The sequence below is a fragment of the Zeus faber genome, assembly GCF_960531495.2.
Source record: "Zeus faber genome assembly, chromosome: 4".
NCBI classification, from domain to species: domain Eukaryota; kingdom Metazoa; phylum Chordata; class Actinopteri; order Zeiformes; family Zeidae; genus Zeus; species Zeus faber.
Genome location: NC_137191.1, coordinates 34835608 through 34848222, shown reverse-complemented (window position 1 = coordinate 34848222; position 12615 = coordinate 34835608). Strand labels below are relative to the sequence as shown.

General features: G+C 49.2%; 1 protein-coding gene across 1 annotated transcript; it reads left to right on the top strand.

Annotated features, from left to right (window-relative positions):
- Window positions 1-1170: 1170 nt before the first annotated feature.
- On the top strand, window positions 1171-12026 carry sp2 (sp2 transcription factor). Its single transcript, XM_079999178.1, has 8 exons — window positions 1171-1210; window positions 2328-2404; window positions 2765-3502; window positions 4988-5206; window positions 5826-6117; window positions 7899-8076; window positions 8387-8580; window positions 9687-12026. The coding sequence occupies exons 1-8, from the start codon at window positions 1204-1206 to the stop codon at window positions 9785-9787; spliced, it is 1806 nt and encodes a 601-aa protein (XP_079855304.1). The 5' UTR covers window positions 1171-1203; the 3' UTR covers window positions 9788-12026.
- Window positions 12027-12615: the final 589 nt, after the last annotated feature.

Below are 12615 nucleotides of genomic sequence, written 5' to 3'. Positions count from 1 at the left end.
AATGTTATGAGAATAAAAAATATATATTTTGCCAGCCAACTAAACAGAGGCTGTACAAACAACTATTCGCTGATTTTTTATTCAAACATAAAATAAAAGGTATTGTCATCCAAGGCAGGAGTGCTACTGTACTTTGAAATAGGAAATACTGTATATTCAAAGCTAATTATATTGAAACAAAACTCCAATTGAAGTAAATTCAGCCTCGAGAAAAATGAAAATAACCGCGAAGGCTTCATTTGACAATAACTGAATAGTATACCGTATATAAGTATACCGATTAACTTCCAAGCTGACGTCACTGAATTGGGTAGATGGCGTCAGAGACAGCCGGAAGCAGTGATTGACAGGGGGGGAAAAAAACAAAACAAAAAAAACAAAACAGCACAGGTTATCCGTTTTAAATAAAATCAAGACGCGGTATTGTCCGCTTCACAAATTATTATGGCGGAAGAAACAACAAAACAAGAGTCTATTTGAGCAACGGGTCGGACTCGAAGCTCATTGATCAAAATGGATGTCATTCTTATCGACGTGGAGCCCGAGAGGCCCGTCGTGATACGGCCGTAGCGCCGCCATCTTGCCGCGGTGTCTGACTCCGAGCGCTGCACAAATTTCGCTCTTTTATACCGAATCGTGTATAATAACTATCACTGTTGTGCACATATAACTGCACACATTATGGTGGGGAAAGGGGTGCAAATGGAAAATGAAAAATGTATGTTATTAAAAAAAAACATAAAAAATATATATATGCCCCCTCTCCCATTACCTCCCGCTCCGTAGCCTCATCTATAATATAACGACGACGACTTGCGGAGCAAATCTGTCACGAGGAGGTTACTTCAACCTGCGCGTTTTAGTGCGCGGAGAGCGGGACGAACACCGGACCAAAATGGCGACGGTATTTACGCGTCTCTGTGGCCGACTATGGCACGCAACCTTGCTGCTGTTTACCTTTGGTACCCGCCCTGGACGAGCGTCATCTCCGACGCCATTGGCCGAGCGCTCGTCCGTCGGCGGCGGCGAGGGAGGCTCGCCCCGCGATCGGTCCGGTCAAACGTCAATCAACCGGTCGCCCCCGGCCGATCGGTCGGCGTCGCCGTCAATCAACCGGCATTCGTCCGCGGATTGGTGCGCGGCCGCGATAGGGCCCTCCCCCCTCTGGCTGCTGCCGAAGGCTCCCGGAGAGCGAGTGTCGTCATGAGCGGTGGGTAGGAATTAAAACATTGCTGTTTATATGACTTTGTACTCGGTAAAATATGCTGCATGTTCACACCCAACATGTCGACTTCCACCGATAACGACTCTTATCGCGTTCAGGGCCGAGTCGGGACATCGAGGGGATCACCGAGCGACGCACTTCCGGAGCGGGGGGCAGCTTTTTCTGCAACGTTCCAGAGTTTGGCTGGCTAGCTCCACTAGCTCGGCGTGCTAGCCCCGCGTTAGACCGGCCCCCCGCGTTACACCGGCCCCGCCGGCCGCTCCCACGCGGGCGACGCCGCCGTTTCGCACCGGTCCGCGCGTCGGCGTCGGCGCCGTGGTTTCGGTGCGACCGAGCGAGCTGCCGCCCCGCGGCGTCGGGGCAGCCCAGGAAGCCTGTTATCAGGCCGCGATTCGCTGCTGCTGCCGGTGGTGGGTGGTGACTAGTGGTGGACTAGCGGGGTCGTACATACGTTTCCCCAGAGCAGACTTGGAATCTGTTGTTTTTACTTGAGTATATATGTAAAGGAACTAACCCCCCCCACCGGTTCCTCTTCCTGGAATAAAAAAAACACAAAACGTCCGAGCGTTCAGCTCCACTCACACATCAGCTGTTACTGAATGTCATCGTACTTTTAGTGGAATATTCTGACCAGAGGCGAAGTGTAAACACACGCACGAACCCTGTGACTCTTCCCTGTTGAGTATGAGGTGGGACCGTCACCATGACAACCCCCCCCCAATGAGCCCGTTTGATAATGTCCACCTGAACCACACACTGGAGGCTCGACGAAAGTAAGATGAGAAGAATAACCAGTTTACTGAAACAATAACGGAGATTATGAAAAGGAAGTTTCACTGGCGCGGGTCTGTTTGTGCCGCCCCAGTGGCTGGCATCAGTCCAACAAGCTAGTTGGTTTCTAAGTGATTTCATACTCAGTACAAAGGTAATTCGAAAACGCACGTCGTATCCATCGCATCACTTTATGCGGAACGATGCAAGTTGTACCGACAACTTCACGGTGCGACACCGCGGACGCTTGAGCTCCTCTCAGGCCGGATGGGTTTGGGGTGTGGGTTCGTCGGGCTCGTATCTGAACCGTGCTGTGGCCGTGTTTTTGCAGAACAACAGGACAGTATGGCCACCACTGTTGCTGTCAGTCCCAGCGAGTACCTCCAGCCCTCTGCCCCCTCCTTGCAAGTGAGTGACGCCAGCTCTGATTAACTGTCATGGACGAGACGGCTAGCCATACGATTCTATGTTGATATTTTGACATTTTGTGCATTATGAGAATTGCTACCAACTTTTTGTCAATGTACTGATATGCATGACAAAAATATTTCACTGGACAAATTCAGTCTCATAAAGAAATGTAATGTTTTATTTAAGTGCAAAATAGTTAAAATAGTATATCTGTCAACTTTTCATTGTTACAATTTTCAAATCGTATCAGAGTATGGATTTTTTTTTTTAACCCAGCCCGACTCAGCATCTCTTTCTTACTTCCTAGATGAGGTTACATTTTCTGTGTGCGGCCTCTGAACTTCTCTTCCGTCCCAGGACTCGCAGCCCTCCCCTTTGGCCCTCCTGGCTGCCACCTGCAGTAAGATCGGCCCCCCTGCTGCCCAGGCCCCCGTCAGCACCCCCCCAGCTCAGCCCCAGCCGCGAAGGCTCCTCCCCATCAAGCCGGCCCCCATCGCCCCGGCGCCGCCAAAAAACCTGGGCTTCCTGTCGGCCAAGGGCAACATGATCCAGCTGCCGGCCGGCCTGGGCTCCACCGGGGCCGGCAGCCCCATCGTGCTCACCATCCAGAGCCCGGCACGCACCAGCACACCGTCGCCCGCAAACATCCAGTACCAGGTGGTTCCCCAGCTCCAGGGCTCCCAGACCATCCAGGTGATGCCCCAGGGGGGCCAGATCCAGCTCATCCCCGGTACCAACCAGGCCATCATCACCACGCCCATGGCCATGCCGGCGCTCGCCACCACCCCTGTCACGCCGCAGAAGACCATCAAGCCGTCCCCCAGGGGCCGGAAACCCAGCAGCGTGGGATCCGGAGTGGTGCAGCTTCCCGGTGGCCTCATGCTGCCGCTCAACGTTGCCACCGGCGAGGTGGGCGGGACCCAGATCGCCACGGAGACAGCGGCGGCAGCTCCTCCCACTCCAATGAAGGGAAGGCGGGGGAAGAAGAAGAAAGTGGTTTTGGCGGCACAGCCTCCAGTCCCGCAGCCCGCCTCGCCCCCTCCTCCGGAGCAGATGGAGACCATCCTGATAGAGGCTGCCGACAACATCATTCAGGTTTGCGTTGCTGCTCAGAACGGAATAAACCTGCTGCTAGATTAGATAATGTAATAACTGGACCAAGCCATAGTAGCACCAGTCCCACCTGGTATTTGTTGCTGATATTGCTGCTCCGCTGGCTGCAATGAGTCCACGGGCAAAATACACACACACACACACACGCTGTGTGTGTGTGTATATATATATATATATGTGTATATAATGGATATATATATTTTTTAGAAGGTTTATTAAAACTATATAAGAAAGATCAATCAATGAATCAAACAAACTGTGAGTAATTGTTCTACCTCATTTCAGTGTTTTTGCATATTTGATGTTAGAATGGAATCAAGGAGTCTTTATTTGTTGATAATATCATGACTTTATCAAACCGTCAGTGACGAAAAGCAACAGTAAAAATACTTTGTTACTGTACTTAAGTATTCTTTGCGAGTATCTGTACTTTAGTTGAGTTATTATATTTCTGTCAACTTTTACTTTTACCTAGCTACCTTTAGCCCCCAAAAAAACTATACTTTACTGCAATACATTTCCCCCGAACAGCTTTGTTAATGCGCTCCAGATTAAAATCGGAGGAAAACTTGAAGCCAGTGCCGGTAGTGAAGCCATTTGTCACCAGTTTCATGTTCCAATCAAGGGTCATATCAGCAGCAAGCTGGGTGTAAACAAACACTCTGGAGCCGTGTTTAGAGTTGCCACGTCCGTGGTTTTCCCGTGGAATTGGGCTACTTTTTAAAGTGTCGAAGCAGGTTGTTTTTTTTTTTTTTCTCTTTGTCCACGGGTTGGGGATGGCCCGGGTTTGTCATGGAAACACGGGAACCCCGCGCATGTTGAGTTTAGTTTTTGTGGCATGGCTACTGAAGAAGCACAGGTGCACAGCTGGAGCAGTGTGTTGGAGCGCCACGCCCACAGCGATGGCCCCCTCCAGCATCGATGCTGCCCCGCCAGCACCGGCTGCGGTGGAGACCGACACCCAGGGCCATATTTACAACAAACGTTTTCTTTATGTGAGAGTGAAAGATACGTTTCACCAAATGAAGCCTCTCATTCTTAGCAAAATTTACGGAAATATTGGCAACCAGAATAGAAACGGAGCAAAACAAAAAAAAAACTAAGCTCATATCAAATTGAAAGAAATTGCTGTATTCTCCAAAGCATTTACTTTTGCTTTTGATGCTTAAGTACATTTAATATCAGCTACTTTTAGGCGTTTAGTCAAGTATAATTCTAGACATTCACTTTGACCGGAGTAGTTTTCTTTTGTAAGATATCTCTACTTTTACACGAGTGTGGCGTTCAAGTACTTTTTCCACAACAACAAACCGTGAACCCTGTGCTGTGTCGTACTGAAGTTTGAGCTGACTTGGACTCGCCACTAGTGTCTGACGTGTCAGTGTACATGGACACAATAAGTTAGTTTGTTTTCCCCTCCCCTCTTCCTAATTCCTTTCCTCGCACGGTTCTCTTTTGTGTCTGCAGGCCGGGAACAACCTTCTGATCGTGCAGAGCCCCGGGCAGCCCGCCGTGGTGCAGCAGGTCCAGCTCGTGCAGCCCAAGCAGGAGAGCCAGGTGGTTCAGATCCCTCAGCAGGCGCTAAAGGTGGTCCAGGCAGCCTCCGCCACACTGCCCCCCGTCCCACAGAGGCAGTCGGCCCCACCCAGCCTGCAGGTGGCGCCGGCGGAGGCCTCACAAACGCAGGTCGGCTCTCAGGTCCTCAGATCCTAGTCTGATCCTAAATCTCAGCTTTATCAACTTTAAATGATGGATTTTGCTATTTTCAACCTCGGCCTTGATAAAGTGTTGGTTCCAATCATTTATAACTGCTCATTGCACAACCTCGCTGAAGGCCTGACCTACCGCTCTCAGAGCTCGACAGTAGTGCCCGGTTGCCCCGGGTAACTGGTTGTTAACCACTTTTCATGTAAAAATACATATGAATTAGGGCGGTACGCCTTCATCTGTTCAGATATTTTCGCCAACTATCCTGGCATTGATTTACACTGAAACATTTAGAAATGTTATTTTATTATAATTGTATAGCGTCATTGTGTCTCAATTATGAAATTACTGAAATGATTGAAATTCAATAATTGTCAGTCTTGGCTACCAACAGCCGATCTGTGGTTGCCAACTTGGCGACCACTTCTCAAAGTTAGTGTCGGGCCCGCCCTTAAAAAAACAAGTGAAATCTCCTTTTGAAGGAGGCGCTTCAAAGTTTCTGAAAGAGTCCCGCGCGGAACTTTGAAGAGAATCTGTGACTCGAGCAGCCGGGTCAGGACCGCGCTGACCAGGCAGACGGAATCACGTGTCCCCCCAGATCCTGATCAAGACGCAGTCGGGGGAGTGGCAGACGGTCCAGATCCAGGAGGCCGCGACGGCGGCCGCACCCACCGTGTCGGTGACTGGCACCGCCACCTCGCCCACGGCCGGCGCCAAGAGGGCGCTGGCGGGGGTGCGGAAGGAGAGGACCCTGGCTAAGATCGCTCCCGCCGGGGGGATGATCGCGCTGAACGCCGCCCAGCTCTCCTCGGCAGCGCAGGCCGTCCAGACCATCAGCATCAACGGCGTCCAGGTGCAGGGAGTCCCCGTCACCATCACCAACGCCGGGGGTGAGTCAGCGCACACTCATTTATTAGGGCTGGGTTAAAAAATACAAAAACAGAACTCCGACGTGAGTCAATTCTCTTGCTGCAATTATTGATCAGAAATTGTGGATACTTTGCTTGGAAGCTATGCGACCATTTTTCCATAAATATAATTTATGGAAAAAAATAACACCAGTCAGAAATTAATTGAAGTATTTATTTTCTGTGTTTGAGTGTATTTGTTCCATGAGATGTTTTTTAATATGGTGATATAATTACATTTCTCACAGTAAAGTAAGACAGTTTTCTAAACTTCATGGATTGTTCTACTGTTCTCATCGGGGTGTAAAATTAACACATTTTGGCGGAGTGCCGGTAAATTTGTGAGGCTCGACTGCCAGTGGCGTAGGCACGGGGGTGCACATAACTGGCGAGACCGAAGCCAGAAATGCACGGTCAAAATTATTTCAGGGTGAGCATTTGCGCACCAACTACCAAAGCAGTTCAGTGCCGCACCAATTTTTATTTCTAAAATGTGACATTTTATCTATCGCCCGACAATTTACAAAAATTGTGCAGACTGCGTATCAAGTGTCATTACAGCAGAGCGTGTGCTCTGGTTGTTTATAGGGCACAGGGCTGGGTGTTGTTTAAAAAAGGAGGAGACTAGTACCAATACCAGTTCCCTTAAAGTGATACCGACACCAACAGAGTACTTCATTCAATACCTTTTTATTTGTACGACACCCATCATGTGAATGGAAGCATTCAGTTGCATAAAATGCCACCACTCCTCCCCATCCAAATTATTTTTACACGACTACATTATGGGTGGTCAAGTGATTGAAATATGTATTGAATAACTGTACAAAACTGTTCATTTAAGTATTTGGGCGGTGTCATTTTAAACCACTAGTCGCTCGGTAAGACTAGTTGCTGGATGTGTTGGAGTGGGGTCAGCGCACCGTGGGCGACAGAGGAACTGGGGTGAGAAGGTCGCTCGCCCTGGGTTGTGAACGGCGTTCTAACGGGAATTAATTCTGTGTAAATGGCACCGGAGTGAGTCCAGACTCTTCGTTGGTCGGACCCGCGTCGCTCAGTTCCACGCGGCTGCAGAACAAATTCCTAAAGCCGGACCAATTGAATGCCGCCGATTTTTGTTGTCTACCCCGATGCAATTTGTGACATCATATATATATATATATATATATATATATATATATATATATACATATCTTTTTTAAAATAAAGTTTACTTTCAGTCGACGTGCGGCATGAGAGCAAATATTCCTTTAAAAATGCCGTTGTTTATTTCCCTTTGAATTGTCTTGCGTTCATGCTAAGAATCACAACGGATGACTGAACTAAGGATGTCGTCACAACGAGCCCCAAGACATCCTGGGAAAATGATATCGCCGAACTAAATGTCGTTGTCGCGTAAGGATCACAGTTAGTAAAAAAAAAATCAGTCGTAAGCCCGTCAGTCAAAAGAGAAGTCAAGCCGTCTTTTTTTTTTTCAGTCAGTATCCATCACAATAACAGGATAAAGAGATGGATTACAAAATACACGGGGATATCATTTCAACGGGGAATTACAAATAAGGTGAATCATTAATATGTTTTTACGGACTCGGACCCGGGCTCCCCCATGGCGGAGAGGAACACGGAGAGCCGAGTCTGGCTCCGGCATCATGTTCACATCAATAATGATAATGTACCTGGCGTGTGAATTCCTTACGAAAGCATAGAATGGATAGATCATCAAAAACGAGGCATCCGCCAAAAAAATCTTGTGGTGTCGGCAGGCCAGCAGCACCTAACAGTGCAGACGGTGCAGGGCGGGGGCCTCCAGCTGGCGGGGCCCCAGGGCCAGCAGGCGGTGCAGGTGGACCAGACCCTCACCCTGGAGCTTCCCAGCCAGCCGGGGGAGAAGAAGCGCCGCATGGCCTGCACCTGCCCTAACTGCAAAGACGCAGACAAGAGGTGAGTTCCAGGGCCGCCCGAGCGGGGCCCCTCACTCGGTCAAAGAGGGGCCCCCGGCAAAATTATTGGTCGTAAAATCACACGGTTATTCCATCTCCGGGATGTTTACGGAATGCAGAGTAATGGCTGTTTTCATCACAGCTTCACTGCTTTCCGTGGAGGTTTGGACTCACTAGGGTCAGCTGCTCTGTGGCCTCATGCACGTCACGCTGAGCCTCCTCGACGTCATTTCAAACGGCGGCGACTCCTCCCGTACGTGTCTGTCCGCCGGGCTCCACCGACGCCTGCCTTTGTCCCCCCCCCCCTGCAGGCCCGGCGAGGTGGGCAAGAGGAAGCACATCTGCCACATCCCCGGCTGCGAGAAGACCTTCAGGAAGACGTCGCTGCTGAGGGCGCACGTCCGCCTGCACACCGGCGAGCGCCCCTTCGTCTGCAACTGGGTGTTCTGCGGGAAGCGGTTCACACGCAGCGACGAGCTGCAGCGCCACGCCCGGACGCACACAGGTACCGGCCGGGGCCGAGGTGGCCGCCCCCTCCCGGGTTGAGCCGCCCGGGCCCGTTGTCCCCCGCCTTCCCTCTCGCTCTTTGGGGTTTGTGCTCGGAGCTACGGACGGGGGCTCGGACGTAGCCGTGGCGGCGGCGTTGACGGTCAGCTGTCAAATGCGGTTGAGAGTTTGATTGTCGTTTGATTTGTATCTCGTTGTGTTTGACGGCGCCACTGTGCCCTTGAGGCGTCGAATGAAACTGGTCGCGACGCCTGTCTACCTGACGCAGGGGAGCCGTCTGTCTACCTGACGCAGGGGAGCCTTCTGTCTACCTGACGCAGGGGAGCCGTCTGTCTTCCTGACGCAGGGGAGCCGTGTGTTGAGATTGGGGATTGGGCAGACAGACAGTTTGCCCGAGCCAGACGGTTGGAGACGCCTCATTCAGGGTGGGGTTTACTGTGGCGGTGTCCCCGCCGTGCACGGGCACGAGTGACGGACGGAGGGAGGCGGGTCCCGATGGAGACCTGGTGCGAGGTCTCCCGCAGCCTCCTCCACCGTGACTTTCGTAGCGTCCCACCCAGGATTGATCGCACGCTTTGGTGTTTTACTCATAGTTTTTTTTTTTAAATTTGATCAACGTCAGCGCTGATACAGCCAAACGAACAAAATGGGTTTTATTTCTATTCAAAAACAAACAAAAAAAAAAGGCGGAACGACTGTGGGCCGGGCGCTGGACGAGTGATGTCATCGTCGTACACCTGAACTCCGTTTAATGCCGGTAACCGCGGAAACCCTCAAAAGAAGTGTGTCATGACATGAAACGTAATTATTCACTGTTGTTGTTTAGTTCATTTTAATGCTGCTTCAGATTCCAGTGTGTTCCGTATCTGAATAGTTTGCTTACGATAATGGTACCTTGTGAGAACCTGCACAGTGTGTTTATGATAACGGAACCTTGTGAGGACCGGAACGGTGTGTTTATGATAACTGTACCTTGTGAGGACCTAAATGGTGGTTTTTGATAACTATATCTTGTGAGGACCAAATTGGTGTTTTTATGATAACTGTACCTTGTGAGGACCTGAATGGTGTGTAATAACCATGATGCTCTTGTTCCTCCGGCAGGAGACAAGCGGTTTGAGTGCAACCAGTGCCAGAAACGCTTCATGAGGAGTGACCACCTGACGAAGCATTACAAAACTCACATCAACACCAAGAACTTGTGAGCGGACAGCAATGACGCGTGCATTCACAGACGCACTCCCAAGACCCAGAACCCTGCCCCCTCCCCAAAACGGAGGGGTGGGGGAGGAACCTCGGAGGCGTCTATTCTGTTGTCCCATAATGGGAACTACTCCAAAAAGAAGAAGGGCCTCATCCCCCCCCCCGTACCGCCCTGTGTACATAGCCCCCCCCCCCTCCCAGAAAACAGTCTTTTACAGCAAATATAAGATAAGATAAGATTTTGTCGCCCACCCGCCTGATAGACTGCCAGGTTGGGTACGCAAACTGGGCAGACTGGGCATGCAGGACGGTGAGACAGTCGGCGGGGGGGGGCTAACGATGCTGATGTTCGGCATCTGCCAGACGCCAAAAGGCGTGAAGGAACAGCGTACCACGGTCGCGGGCGCCTTCAGCCTGCAGGACTCCAGTCACACTTCCTCTCCGTTTCCCTCTCATCATTTCCCCCCCCCCCCTCTCCGAATTTAAAGGCTTCTGTCGATTTGTCGGAAATGGAAAATCGGGCGGTGTGTTTAAAGGCCGCTCGGTGCCAGGGGACAAAGAAAATGTTATTTTAAGCCCTTATTGAAACCCCGCTCCTGGACTGCTCCGGTTTACCTCGGAATTGGTATTCTTGTCATTTTGTGCTTGTTTGCTCTCAGGCCAGCTGTTCGGGTTCCATCCGGGCCACCTTAAAACCCGGTGCAGTGTCTCACGCATACCAAACAGAACTCACCTGTCCGAGTCTTATCAGAGGACCTGCCTGGCTTCTGGAAGAACGCAGACAGAAATGCTGCAACTCCATGTAACTATAATTTATAGAATTTAATTTTGAAATACTGGCCTGACTTCTGACAATCACCGTCACAAGATGCAAAAAAAAAGTCTCAATCTTTTCGGGCCTTTGAAAAGCTTTTCCAGCCCCTAAAAGGTCCAAAGCCTTTTTCTGGCTTGGTTTGTAAATGGCTTACTGGCTATAAAATGGCCATAATTTTGAATTCCCATTTGATTTCTATGATGTAAACAGGAGACCAGCATTATGCCTACTGTACAGTATTCATTTAGTTATTTAATATCATTTGATCTACAAAAATGTCTTCACTTGCTTTATTTTGGTAAGACCTACTGACCTTTTTCTAACAAACCACGAGCGTACATTTTGAAATTTTATATTCTTTGTTTTGGAGTGACTCATTAAAAAAGTAGACCAACTTATAAGTAAATAGGATTTTTTTTTCTTTTTTCCCTCAACTTGTGCAATGACGAAGCATGTGGCAGTTTTACCTTCTGTGTTTAATGGGTTTTGCTATGGTGCAGTCAAATTCTCCCACACTGTGCATTCAATGTACGGTGCAACCAAATGAGTTGGCACGCAGTCCAACCTGGTACTACAACTAACGTAGCACAACGGTATGTGTATGCTTAAGGTCATGTCAAATGTATTTATGAAGCACTTTTAACTTGGGACAGGTTGGACGCTCTTACAAGCCCTCACAGGACAGGAAGCTTTTTTTCTCTACCGGTTTATTCCTTTACAAAATAAATGTTTCTGGAGACTTGGGCGGCTGTCGGGGGTTGGAAAGAGCTTGCTCATATTTATGTGTATTGTATCTCAGAATATGTAAATACAACACGTGTCCGACAGACACAGATCGAAATGTAAATTACATCACGTTAAAAAAGTGACACTGCCTCATATTTTGGCTGGCCTGGCCAGGCCTGGAGGAAGTGGACTGTGTACAGTGTGTAAGGAATAAAATATAATGTGATATTGTATAGCTTCATTCCTGCTTTGTAAAACTAGATGATCTCTTTTTTTATTGAATTAAAGATGCCTTAGACAGCAGCACCCAGTATTTATATATTTCCTTTTCTTGTGTAATTCCAGGGTATGCCATTTATAGAATTCCTTTTATTTTGTGTTTAACTTATGTTACATGCCATTGTAATGTGCACTGAGAAAAAAACAACCCAGGTCTCAAATTTGTGATTTTTCATTTAACTCTTATTTAAATAACGCGGCATCGGGAGCCTCACTAATTTGTGGAACGTCTTCATTTTATTTGGGGTTTCGCAGTGCTTCTCGCTTTCCCCCTTTTGAACACCTTTTCGGTTCTTGAGCAAACCCCTGTCGGGCGAGGCCGGGGATGTTCATTTTCTAAAGTTTATGAGGGTGCTTACTTACGTCGGAGAGCTTGCTCCTTTTCTACAGCCAACCCCTCAATAAAGAGATATAACACCATCCGCTCCGCTGCGTGTCTCCATCTTTACCTTCATTTTGGAATGAAGGTCACAGCTAATTTATTGTTTGCTTAGCAGCTCGATGGATCCAGTCACTGATTTTCTTCGCTTTTAAAAAAAAAATATATATATATTTTTTTACTGAAGTCAGGTGACTGTAATGTAGTAGAATCAAACGGCATATATATTTACTTTTAAAAGTAGTGGAGTAAAAGGAATAGATACAGAATATATACAGAAGCAAGTCCAGATCCTTTGAAAAGGAACTGGTCAAGTGCCCGTAACGAAGCGCTCTCACTTTGCGCCGTTCTCTCCTCGCCTGCCGACTTTTATTTTGAAACGGAACCCTCGTGACATCATCATCAGGCGACGGCGCGCTAACTTTCGCTTTCTCCGCGCCGCCCCCCCCCCGGTATCGCTCCTTCGGATTATTCCGGTTCATCGATTTGCCTCCGGCAGTGGCGCCGCCGCCCCGTCCGTCGCCGCGGAGCGAGTTTGAAAGTCGCCCGTTTTCTCGGGCCAGCGCGCCGCGACCCGACGCGGCAGGTAAAACGCCTCCGTCGCCGAATGACCCGCACACGCTGCAGGGACC

What these genes read in the sequence shown, in the direction of transcription:
- sp2 (XM_079999178.1), top strand. An exon ending in CACCATCACCAACGCCGGGG is followed by an intron (nt 6,118 to 7,898) that starts GTGAGTCAGCGC and finishes TGGTGTCGGCAG; the next exon opens with GCCAGCAGCACCTAACAGTG. An exon ending in TGCAAAGACGCAGACAAGAG is followed by an intron (nt 8,077 to 8,386) that starts GTGAGTTCCAGG and finishes CCCCCCCTGCAG; the next exon opens with GCCCGGCGAGGTGGGCAAGA.